This window comes from Coturnix japonica, chromosome 1 (assembly GCF_001577835.2).
Source record: "Coturnix japonica isolate 7356 chromosome 1, Coturnix japonica 2.1, whole genome shotgun sequence".
Lineage (NCBI taxonomy): Eukaryota > Metazoa > Chordata > Aves > Galliformes > Phasianidae > Coturnix > Coturnix japonica.
Window position 1 is genome coordinate 146467 of NC_029516.1, and position 11136 is coordinate 157602.

General features: G+C 56.5%; 2 protein-coding genes across 2 annotated transcripts; both read right to left on the bottom strand.

Moving 5' to 3' along the window:
• Positions 1–146: 146 nt before the first annotated feature.
• ARSA (arylsulfatase A) lies at positions 147–6944 on the bottom strand. Its single transcript, XM_015870890.2, has 8 exons — positions 6649–6944; positions 4285–4525; positions 3655–3873; positions 3042–3211; positions 2514–2638; positions 2248–2375; positions 1786–1888; positions 147–1677 (listed from the first exon to the last, which is right to left on the bottom strand). Exons 1-8 carry the CDS (start codon positions 6921–6923, stop codon positions 1376–1378), a joined length of 1563 nt encoding a protein of 520 aa, XP_015726376.1. The 5' UTR covers positions 6924–6944; the 3' UTR covers positions 147–1375.
• Positions 6945–7964: 1020 nt separating this feature from the next.
• On the bottom strand, positions 7965–9657 carry ACR (acrosin). The gene is made up of 5 exons (XM_015878977.2): positions 9466–9657; positions 9194–9391; positions 8828–9093; positions 8480–8634; positions 7965–8403 (listed from the first exon to the last, which is right to left on the bottom strand). Exons 1-5 carry the CDS (start codon positions 9561–9563, stop codon positions 8056–8058), a joined length of 1065 nt encoding a protein of 354 aa, XP_015734463.1. The 5' UTR covers positions 9564–9657; the 3' UTR covers positions 7965–8055.
• Positions 9658–11136: the final 1479 nt, after the last annotated feature.

The window sequence follows — 11136 nt, forward strand, 5'->3', positions numbered from 1 at the left end:
AATGCAGAAAACTTGGAAGCAATGGGGAAAAATGAACTGGGGAGGGGAGCTGCTTATTTGGGAGGAGCCAAGCAAGATGAATAAGCATTGAAAACAAAGAAAGGGGGCAACACAGACACCAATGAAGAAATCACGCATAAACAAACTGAATGCTGAGTTAGTTGTTTTATTGAGTCCTGCCTCCAATCACATTAATCCACCTTAATGTTTTTGTTAAGAATTATTATTATTATTTTATTAATTATTAATTAACCTTAACCAGAACCCCAGAGCTGTGGGGCTGGAAGGGACTCCAGTCCAACCCCAGGCACCACTGGCCACTCGCAGCCCCTGTCAGGTATCCATCAGCACTGCTCAGATCCCCACTCAGCCTCCCCTTTCCCAGGGGCACAGCCCCAGTATTCCCATCTTGTCCCCATCCAGGGGGGATCCAGGTCCAACCCAGCAGCTGGAAACCCCAGATGCCAAAGGCCACCTACTGCTGGGATCACTGGGCATCACTAATGAACACCAATTAGGTCACGAGCAAGAGACCATTTTTGTCACACAGGTGGAATGTGAGTTGCAGCCCACCCGACTGCAGGCAGCTCCAGCATCCACAGACCTCACAGAAGGAGCAGGTCAGCCACATCTCCACCTTCTGGAGTTATGGGAAGTGGTGACGGGATGAGGGGAAATGGCCTCAAGTTGTGCCAGGGGAGGTTTAGGTTGGATATCAGGAAACACTTCTTTACAGGAAGGGCTGTGAAGCACTGGAATGGGCTGCACAGGGAGGTGCTGGAGTCACCAAACTTGGATGTGGTGCTCAGGGAGGGCTGTTAGTCAGGGGAGGAAGGTTGGGTTCAGGTTGGACTCAATGATCTTTAAGGTCTTTTCCAACCTGAGCAGTTCTATGATTGATTGGCACATCCTCTCTGCACTAACTGTACAAGGCTCCCTCTCTGAAGCTGTCAGGACCATCCTGCTCTTTGCTGTGTTCTTATCCCCTGGACAGCGATGCTGCTGCAGCTCACAACTGCTCCCATGAGGGCTGCACATTGTACCTCCTGCTGAGTCAGGATCTCCAGCCACCAGGGCATATCTTGTGCTTAACTGTAGTTCCAAAGGAGCTGTGTTGGCTCTGCCGATGATTCTGCGTCCTGGTCCCTCAGAGCTTCTGTTAACAGATCACAGCTTGGAGGTCCAACGATGACCTGCACACCCAGCAGGGCTGGCAGCCTCCCCAACCCTCAGCTCACCGGGCCAGCACTCCCTCAGTCAGCGCTGTCACTGAGCTGAAGCTCTGGGGTAGCTCTGAGGCTACATGTGGTTAATTGAGGGGAGGGGCAGGTCTGGTGGGTTTAGGATCAGCAGAGGGGGGTGGAGCAGCAAAAGGTTACGAGCAGCAGCAGCAGGAGGGCTTGGGAGTGCAGTCTGGCTTGCAGCAGGGCTCCAGGGCAGGATCCCCACCCTTCCTCATCTGGCTTTCCCCAAACTCCATGCGTTGCTCAAAAAGCGTCTTCTGCAGTTTGATGTCCTTCAGGACCTGCCAAACTTCTGGCCCTGCAGCACCCTGCAACAAATTGTAGTTCTCGGCAGGGTCTGACTCCAGGTCAAAGAGCAGTGGGGGCTCGTGATGGGTCAGCGGGGTCAGCCCGTGGCAGGCCTGGTCTGGGGTTGTATCACTGTGAAAGGAACCTGCAAAAGAAACGTCCAAGAGCAGCTCAGCTGCTGCTCTGAGCCTGGGACAGCAGAACCAGGCAGGACTTCACAGAGCTGCCTGAGCAGAGAGGAGGAGGCACCAACCTTGTGTGAAGTAGTGGGCCTTGTACTTCCCGAGCCGGACAGCAAAGGGGCCGTGCACTGGATCAGGGGATGGTGGGTAGAAGAACATGGTCTGACGGGGACTCTGTGGAGAGCAGCAGAGCTGAGCTCATCTGTACGGCCATGAGGCTGGAGAGGAGCCAGGGACAGCACCAGGTAGAGACTCCAGGGACTCAGAAAAGAGCCCTGATACTATAGCCAGGACATGGCTAGAAAAGGGGGAAGCTAATGAGCAGCAGCACCGTGCTTGTTCCTCACTCAAAGCCACTGGGGCTCTGCTCTGGCCCCAGAGCAGACAGGGAAAGCCCAGTCAGCCCATTGCACGGCCCAGACCCCACAGCAGATCCCAGGTCGTGGGTCTGTCCTAATCCCTAGCTGGAGCTAATGACCAGGTCTGACTCCCAGCCCTCATGTACCACATTGGATTTGACCTGCAGGACTCACCTTCCCTGACTCAAACAGCAGTGGACTCAGGTCATAACCATCCAAGGAAACGTTGGGAAGAGCTGCTCCAGCCAGGGCAGTCAGTGTTGGCAGGATGTCCAGGGTGCTCGCCAGCTCGTGAGTCACTCCTGCCACCCAACACAGCAAGGTTCAAATGCCCAACTCCACATCCATACCTGCCATCCTCACCACTTCCCTCCCTCGCCATCACACCCCTCCTTGCCTTGTGCCAGCACACGAAAGGCAAAAGCAGTGCTGAGTCTCACCTGGAGCGATGCGGCCTGGCCAATAGGCCACTGCTGGTTCCCGCATGCCACCTTCATACGTTGTGCCCTTCCCACATTTCAGAAGGCCAGAGCTGCCTCCACGTGCCATCCGCATGGTAGAAGGGCTGTGAGAGAGAAGAACCATCTACCACCAGCTTCACAGGTCCACATTATCCCTTCCCCCACTGCCACCAGGGCCATGGAAAGAGACAGTGAATAGCACCAGAGACCCAAACCACCCATACATGAATGGGGGTTTTCAGGCTGCAGGGTCCAAGCCCCGAGCTGGCAGGCACTGTGCCCACAGGGGGAAGAGCTGATTCACTGCAGCAAGGAGGAGATGATGCAATAGATGCTCTCCTTAGCAGTGCCCACCTTCTGCCTCACTTCAGGTCACTACAATCCCACCTGGCACCACCGCACCACATCTATTGTGCCCCAGCCAACCAATGCCTTGCTCCAGTTCCCCCACACCGTAGCAGCATGACCCTATAAACGGGAGAAGCCCGTCCAGCTGAGCCCACTCACCCGTTGTCAGAGGTGAAAAACACAAAGGTCGTGTTCTCGAGACCATTCTCCTGCAGCGCCTGCAGCAGCTGTCCCACCGAGCCATCGAACTCTGAAAGGGCATCACCAAACGGCCCACGCTGGGACTGCCCTGCATACTCCTGGCTTGCAAACTGGGGATAGTGGGTATGCTGGAAAAGAAGGCAGAGAGAGATGCTCTGTGAACTCCTAGAGTTGCATTTGGTTCCCAGCTCACATAGAGAGAACAAGAAGTGAGTGCAGGGAGCTGTGACAGTGCTCACAACAGGGCAGAGTGCTCCCAGAATGACACCAAAAGGCTGAGCCCCAGGCAGAACACATAGACTCAGTGAGTGGTGGAGCCCCAGACGGGCTGCTGGCCCATAGAAACACCCAGAAAGAAGCCACTCAAGAATAATAACCCTAATGGTGCTGCCACAAACCCTAGATACGGCAACACCAACCCCAAGTCATGTCGGGGCAGGGAGTTCTCCCATCCCTCATCCAAGTATTGATCGCTCAGCACGTTCTAATGGCTGCAGATGCTTCCTGGAATCCCCAGTAGGACAAAGGCTTCCCCCCAATCTCAGAGCCAGAGAAGTCCCGTCTCTCTTACATGGGAGGCGTAGTAGAGCAGGAAGGGGACACCTCGCCGGGCGCAGTCGGCAATGAAGTCCCGTGCAAATTTGTTGTAAAGTGGCACCAGATCAGGGAAGGAAACCGGCTGCTGCACGATGCTTTGGTTCCAGAGCAGAGGGACGGGCACGACGTCCTGGTCACAGGTCCCAAAACACTTGATGTCAGGTGGGAAGCAGGTGAGATTCTGACAGGGGCCCTGGAGAGAGCAAACAACATTGTCTTCCAGATGAGTTGCAAGACAGTGAGTGGAGAGGGGGCAGGAGACACACAGCTGCCCAACCCCAGGACCTACAGGCACCTACAGGAGCCCAGCCCGGAAACCTGGGGGTTTATACCCACCCCAGAAGCATGTTATGCCATTGCTTCCTCCTAACAGCAGTTCAGATGGTTCTTTGCAACCCAGAAGCTGACCTTCCCTCCTGCAACGCACCGAGGGGGTACATCCCCACAAACAACTGCTGCCCACCTTCTGCAAAATCACTTATTGCAGCTTGGAAAGGCACTTTCCTCACCAGCAGCCATCGCTCCTCTGCCCTGCAGCCACCCACACCCACACAGCCCCCCCCCACCTCTGGGGCACTTCCCCCCCCACTTCCCTCCCCCTCACCTGGTCGTGGGAGTACGGCACCCCCAGGAAGTGGTCGAAACCCTGATGGATGGGCAGGAAGGAGCCACGAGCCCCCACACCGAGGTGCCATTTGCCAACTATGGCCGTGGCGTAGCCTTTGGCCTTCAGCACCTCCGCAATGGTGACCTCAGACAGTGGGAGGCCTCCCCGGGAGTCAGGGTAAAACACACCGGGGTAAATCCCGGAGCGCATCTGGAAGCGGCCGGTCAGCAGGGCGGCCCTGCAGGGGGAAGGACAGCATTCAAACAATGCTGCACCAGCCACGTGTTAACTGCTTTAACTGTGCAGCTGGGGAGGAACAACTGCAAGCAGCAACAGAGGTTAGGGGCCGAGCTATGGGAAAGGAGCTCTGCAGACAAGGACCTAAGGGGTCTGGAGGGCAGCAGATTACTGAAGCTAGACCACAAAATGACCATGAGACAGAAGCCCAGAAGGCCAATGAGAGCCTACTGGGCAGGTCAGGGAGGTACTGCTCCCCTCCCCTCTGCCCTGAGGGGACACATCTGGAGCACTGTGCTCAGCATGGAGCTTCATGGTACCAGACAGAAGGGGAACTGCTGGAGAGAGCCCTGAGGAGGGTGCAGAGATGGGGGCTGGGCTGGAGCAACTCCTGATGGGGATGGACTGAGAGAACCAGGGCTGTGCAGCTGGAGGAAGGAGCACTGAGGGAGGATCTGAGCAGTGCTGAAGGATATCAGGATGTATTATGGCCTCTCAGGATATATTATGGCCTCAAGTTGCGCCAGGGCAAGTTTAGGTTGGATATTAGGAAGAACTTCTTTACAGAAAGGGTAGTTGGGTACTGGAATAGGCTGAACAGGGAGCTGGTTGAATCACCATCCCTGGGTTTGTTTAAGAGCCGTTTGGATGTGGTGCTCAGGGATATGATATAGTAGAGGGTTTTTAGAGTTAGGGTACTATGGTTATAGGATACTATGGCTATAGGGTACTATGGCTATAGGGTACTATGGTTATAGGGTTCTGGTTTGGCTGCGGTTGGACTTGATGATCTTCAAGGTCTTTTCCAACCTGGGTAATTCTATGATTCTATGGGTCTCTATGGGTCTCTATGGGTCACTATGGGTCTCTATGGGACGCTATGGCTCACTATGGGTCTCTATGGGGTCACTATGGGTCTCTATGTGTCGCTATTTGTCTCTATGGATTGCTATGTTTCGCTATGTTCCCTCACTGAGGGATATGATTTAGTGGAGGGTTTTTAGAGTTAGGGTCCTATGGTTATAGGGTCCTATGGGTATAGGGTCCTATGGGTATAGGGTCCTATGGCTATAGGGTGCTATGGCTATAGGGTGCTATGGCTATAGGGTACTAGGTTATAGGGTTCTATAGCTATAGGGTCCTATGGCTATAGGGTACTATGGCTATAGGGTACTAGGTTATAGGGTTCAATGGTTATAGGGTCCTATGGCTATAGGGTACTATGGGTATAGGGTGCTATGGCTATAGGGTACTAGGATTTAGGGTTCTATGTTATAGGGTTCTATGTTATAGGGTTCAATGGCTATAGGGTTCAATGGCTATAGGGTTCTAGGTTATAGGGTTCTAGGTTATAGGGTTCAATGGCTATAGGGTACTAGGTTATAGGGTTCTAGGTTATAGGGTACTATGGTTATAGGGTACTAGGTTATAGGGTACTAGGTTATAGGGTACTATGGTTATAGGGTTCTAGGTTATAGGGTACTAGGTTATAGGGGTTCAATGGCTATAGGGTTCTAGGTTATAGGGTTCTAGGTTATAGGGTTCAATGGTTATAGGGTGCTATGGCTATAGGGTACTAGGTTATAGGGTTCTGTGGTTATAGGGTACTATGGGTATAGGGTACTATGGGTATAGGGTTCTATGGCTATAGGGTTCTATGGTTATAGGGTACTAGGTTATAGGGTACTATGGTTATAGGGTTCTATGGTTATAGGGTACTATGGGTATAGGGTACTATGGGTATAGGGTTCTAGGCTATAGGGTTCAATGGTTACAGGGTTCTAGGCTATAGGGTTCTAGGTTATAGGGTACTAGGTTATAGGGTTCAATGGTTATAGGGTACTAGGTTATGGGGTTCAATGGTTATAGGGTTCAATGGCTATAGGGTACTAGGTTATAGGGTTCAATGGCTATAGGGTTCAATGGCTATAGGGTACTAGGTTATAGGGTTCAATGGTTATAGGGGTTCAATGGCGATAGGGTTCTAGGTTATAGGGTTCTAGGTTACAGGGTTCTAGGTTATAGGGGTTCTATGGTTATGGGGTTCAATGGCTATAGGGTTCTATGGTTATAGGGTTCTAGGCTATAGGGTTCTAGGCTATAGGGTTCCAGGTTACATGGTACCGGGATGGGCTGCACACGGCGGAGCTGCTGTAGAAGTCGGTGAAGCGCAGCCCTCGTGCCGCCATCCGGTCCAGGTTCGGCGTGGCGGACGAGGGGTGCCCGTAACTGCCCAGGTCGCCGAAGCCCAGATCGTCCGCCAGCAGCACCACGAAGCTGGGGGGGGCACCGGGGCGGCCATTGCCGGGGCCATTGCCGGGGCCGTTGTAGGAGCCGCCGGCCTCGCCCCGCAGCGCGCACAGCAACAACAGCAGCGGAACAACGCGCCGCGCCGCCATGATGCTCCGACGGTCACGTGACTCGGCAGACTCACGTGACACGGCCTCGCCGCAGGGCGCGCCGCGGGGCTCGGTCCGCCGAGGAACAGCGCCACCGTGCGGTGACCGCCGGAACTACAGCGCCTCCAGCCCAGCCCTGCGGGGAGCGGAGAGAACGGGGGTTAAATGCAGAGCAAGGGGGGGTGGGCAGAGCAGGGGGGGCTGGAAGCACAAGGACAGAGCAGGGCGAAAAGCTGCCGGGGGGATGCAATGGGGGCTCTCATGTGGCTGCACCATGGTGTGGGTTGGACCGAGCTGCTGCCTTGCCATGTGCTTCCTAAAGGACCATGGGGGGGTGCTGGGGCTGCTGATGCTGGGGCTGCAGATGATGCTGGGGCTGCTGCACTCACTGCCATCAATTATTGAGGCCGAGGAGAGGCTGGTGCTGCAGCGGGAGGCGAAATGCTGCATAATTGATGTAGCCTACTTCCATCCCGGGGCATCGCAGTGCATTGCAGTGCATGGGCACGGCCGGGATGAGCAGCTGGGGCTGTGGGGGACCACTCAGCTTTGGGGACCCCTCTCAGACCTGGAAAGTTGGTCTCATCTCAGTGCAGTGGATGTGGCAGCTCCTGGTCCCTGTGCCAGGCGCTGTGTGTGCTGGGGAGCAGCTCACACACACACACACACACACACACACACACAGATGGATGTGAATGGTAAAACCAGCGACCAAAAAGCAATGCCTTTCCCAGCACCCCGTGGTACAGAGAGCACAACCCCGTCCTTTGCTGCCTCTGCAGTGGCTGGGAGCGATGTCAGATGCACACACCAGCTTTGATGCACACACAAGAAGCTGCAGGCACCGTTTCAGCCCTCGTGGGCTGCTCTCTCCCTTTTGTGGCCTGCAGTCTGCGTGCAGCCTCACTTGGCAGTGCTGGGTATGGAAGCCTTTGGCACTGGAGATCAAACTGAGCAGAGACACGGGTGGCTGTGAAAATAAGCTTTATTTGTCCAACTGGGTCAACTGTGTGTGCAGTCAGAGGAGGGTGGATGGGGCAGAGCAGAACTTTGGCAGTGGGGCTGCCATTGGGCATTACCCCAAAGGAAAGGGTCGTGGTGCGTCGCAGCCTGCTGGGGGTCATGCAGCTAATTAAGCCTTGCTTCCCCTTAGGGACTGCATGAGCTCCTGCACCCCGGCAAAGAATTCCCTGAGCTTCTGGACTGGATACGGACAGGAGGTTGATGTGCTGGGTTGTGTGGGTGCCACATGCTGCCCGTGATAGTGGGATGCGGTGGTTGTGTAATGGCTCCATGTCCGCGACGTGGGCTGGGCCGATGCTCTCAGCTGCGTCAGGATCCAGTTGTAGAAGTGCTGAGTGGAGGCGTAGATTCCAGGCTGTTGTGCCCTGCCGCAGCCTCTCCCCCAGCTGGTCACACCAATGACCCAGAAGAAGTCAGCGCTTCTATCCCTGCACATCAGGGGGCCGCCGCTGTCGCCCTGCAGTGAAGCACAGAGTGTTACTGGGGGTGGTTTGCAGGCAGAGCACAGCGCTGTGTTGGGGTGCAGCTCGTACCTGGCAGGTGTCGATGCCGCCCTGCGGGTACCCAGCACAGATGTTGTGGCTGTGCACGGCCCCGCCGTACCAGCGGCTGCTGTTGCAGATCTGGAGGTCAATGAGATGCACTCTGGCCTCCTGCAGGACGTCAGCGGCTTTGGCTGGTGCTGCAGCTGTGAGCACAGAGCAGACTCGTCACCCTCAGCTCCTGAACCCCTGCCCAAGATCTTGGCTTTCTGTCTCAGCACGTACCGACGTTTCCAAATCCTTCAGCCCCATCCCTCTCTATGGCTCCATGCCCACGGTGTCACCCCGGGTTTCACTGTAAGCTTTAACTGGGGCCACCCATGAGCTGTGGGCACTCACATCTTAGTTCCGTGTGTCCCCAGCCGGCGACGTAGCACTCTGTGAGCTCCGACACCCGCAGGGAGAAGTCGGGCACACAGGCCAGCTGGATGTAGTAGCTGCAATGGACGGGTCGGTCCAGCTCGAGCAGCGCGACGTCGTTGACCATCGTCCTGTTGTTGAAGTACTTGTGAATGAACGCCCTGCGGATGCTGTGAACCTCCACCTCCTGGCCCAGGCGAGTCAGATCGTTGGCACCGATCACCACACGCGAGTCCCAGAGGTGGCTGGGATGGAGGGAGAGGTGAGGGGGAGCGGAGCCGTGCAGAGAGAGGAGGGCGGTGCTATGGCGGTGTCTGTGCTGCAGGGAAGGGGACGGGCCGTTACCTGGGTTCCTCGAAGCAATGAGCAGCCGACAGCACCCACTGCGGGGTGATGAGGGACCCTCCGCACATGTGTCCCGTGCCCGGAAACCGGTAATTCTGGATACTGACAATCCACGGCCAGTTACCGTGCCGGGCTGCAGAGCCCCCCACCACTCTCATGCTGCTGTACTGATAAGCCATGGGCCGCGTCCCGCAGGTGCTGCAACCAGAAACGCGGCCGTTTTACACCCGAACCGCCGTCCGTCCCCTCGGGGCAGCCCCGGGGCCACTCACTCGCAGGCTCCGGTGTAACCGTGTCCGGGCCGGCAGGCGGCCAGCAGCACCACGAGCGGCAGCAGCGGCACCATCGCTCCCGGAGGCGCGACCATCATCGCACGGCAGCCCAGCACCACCGGATTCGTCGCCACCGACGCGGCCGTTGCCCGCAGCGTGAGCCCGTTGCCCGCGGCGCTGATGTCACAGCACCGCCGGTTCCGAGGGCTGTGCCACCCGAGGGGGGGACCGGGCAGGAGCTGGGGGTGAGGGGAGACCCCCAGCTGACAGCGGGAGGAACATCCGTGGCTTCAGAGCGTGATGTGCTGGAGCAGCGCTGTGACCGACGGGCAGCGATGTGCAAAGGCACGGCGGGACCCCAATGCCTGCAATGGAGTGCTCTGTCACTGCGCCTGTCTGTGCCCTGAGTGTGCCCCTGAGATGGGGCTGGGTGTGCTCTGCATCTCCGTGCACACACTGTGGGTGAGCACACCATGCAGCTGCAGCTGGACACGGGTGTGCTGTGCAGGTGCACACTGAGCGCATGCACTTGTGTGCATGCAGTGTGTGCATGCAATGTGTGCATGCAGTGTGTGCATGGTACATCTGTGACTTCCACACTGCTCACAGTTGTGCAGGTGACTCTGGATCTGTGCTGCTGCGTCTGCACCCGTGTGCAACACATCTGTGAGTGCTGGTGTGCAGTGTGTGCGTGTTTGTGTGCACTCAGGGTGTTGCTGTGCACTCAGGGTGTGCTGGGGTGCCCTCAATGTTGTGCAAAGCATTTGGCACTGTTCCCCCGTAGCATCTTGGCCATGAAGCTGGACAGAGCTGGCTGTGATGGATGGATCCTCGCTGGGTCTGGCTTTGGCTGCGGGGCTGCACTCAGAGAGCTGCAGTCAATGGCTCAGTGCCCAACTGGAGGCCAGCGGGGAGGGATGTTCCTCAGGGATCAGTGCTGAGACTGGGGCTGTTTAACACCAATGCAGGCGATGCAGACCGTGGGATGGTGGGCACCATCAGCGTGTTTGCAGATAACAGCTGAGGGGTGCAGTGACATGGAAGAGGGAAGGGCTGCCATCCAGAGGGACCTGGGCAGGCTGCTGCACATGGGATGGGGCAATCCCAGCCAACATACAGGCTGGGCTTGAGGGCAACCCTGAGGAGAAGGATTTGGGGTTATTGGTGGGTGAAAGACACGACATGAGCCAGCAATGTGAGCTCACAGCACAGAAACCAACCAGATTATGGGCTGCATTGAGAGGAGTGTGACCAGCAGGTCAGGGCCCAGTGTTGTGAGACCCCACGTGCAGCACTGTGTGCTGGTCTGGGCCACAACACATGAAGGACGTGGAGCTTTTGGAGGGGGCCCAGGGGAGGAACACAAAGACGATCACAGGGATGGAGCAGCTCCTCTATGGGGACAGGAACAGAGAGCTGTGGATCTTTAGCTTGGAGAAGGAGCTGGGGGGACCTTATAGCAGCCTGCCAGGACCTGGGACGGGGCTGTGAGCAACCTGGGAGGTGTAAGTGTGCAATCAACGTGCATCAGTGTGCATCAGCGTGCATCAGTGTGCATCAGTGTGCATCAGTGTGCATCAGTGTGCATCAGTGCGCAGTCATTGCGTGTTGTGCACTCACGGTGCGCCGTAGTTCTCCCCTCCGCCACCAGGGGGCGCTGCAGCGCACGGC

What these genes read in the sequence shown, in the direction of transcription:
- ARSA (XM_015870890.2), bottom strand. Translation starts at nt 6,923, where the DNA reads ATGGCGGCGCGGCGCGTTGTTCCGCTGCTGTTGTTGCTGTGCGCGCTG. An exon ending in TGCTGTTTGAGTCAGGGAAG is followed by an intron (nt 1,889 to 2,247) that starts GTGAGTCCTGCA and finishes TGCTCTCCACAG; the next exon opens with AGTCCCCGTCAGACCATGTT. An exon ending in GGCCCACTACTTCACACAAG is followed by an intron (nt 1,678 to 1,785) that starts GTTGGTGCCTCC and finishes TTTCTTTTGCAG; the next exon opens with GTTCCTTTCACAGTGATACA.
- ACR (XM_015878977.2), bottom strand. Translation starts at nt 9,563, where the DNA reads ATGATGGTCGCGCCTCCGGGAGCGATGGTGCCGCTGCTGCCGCTCGTG. An exon ending in CATTGCTTCGAGGAACCCAG is followed by an intron (nt 9,094 to 9,193) that starts GTAACGGCCCGT and finishes CCTCCATCCCAG; the next exon opens with CCACCTCTGGGACTCGCGTG. An exon ending in GCGGCATCGACACCTGCCAG is followed by an intron (nt 8,404 to 8,479) that starts GTACGAGCTGCA and finishes GCTTCACTGCAG; the next exon opens with GGCGACAGCGGCGGCCCCCT.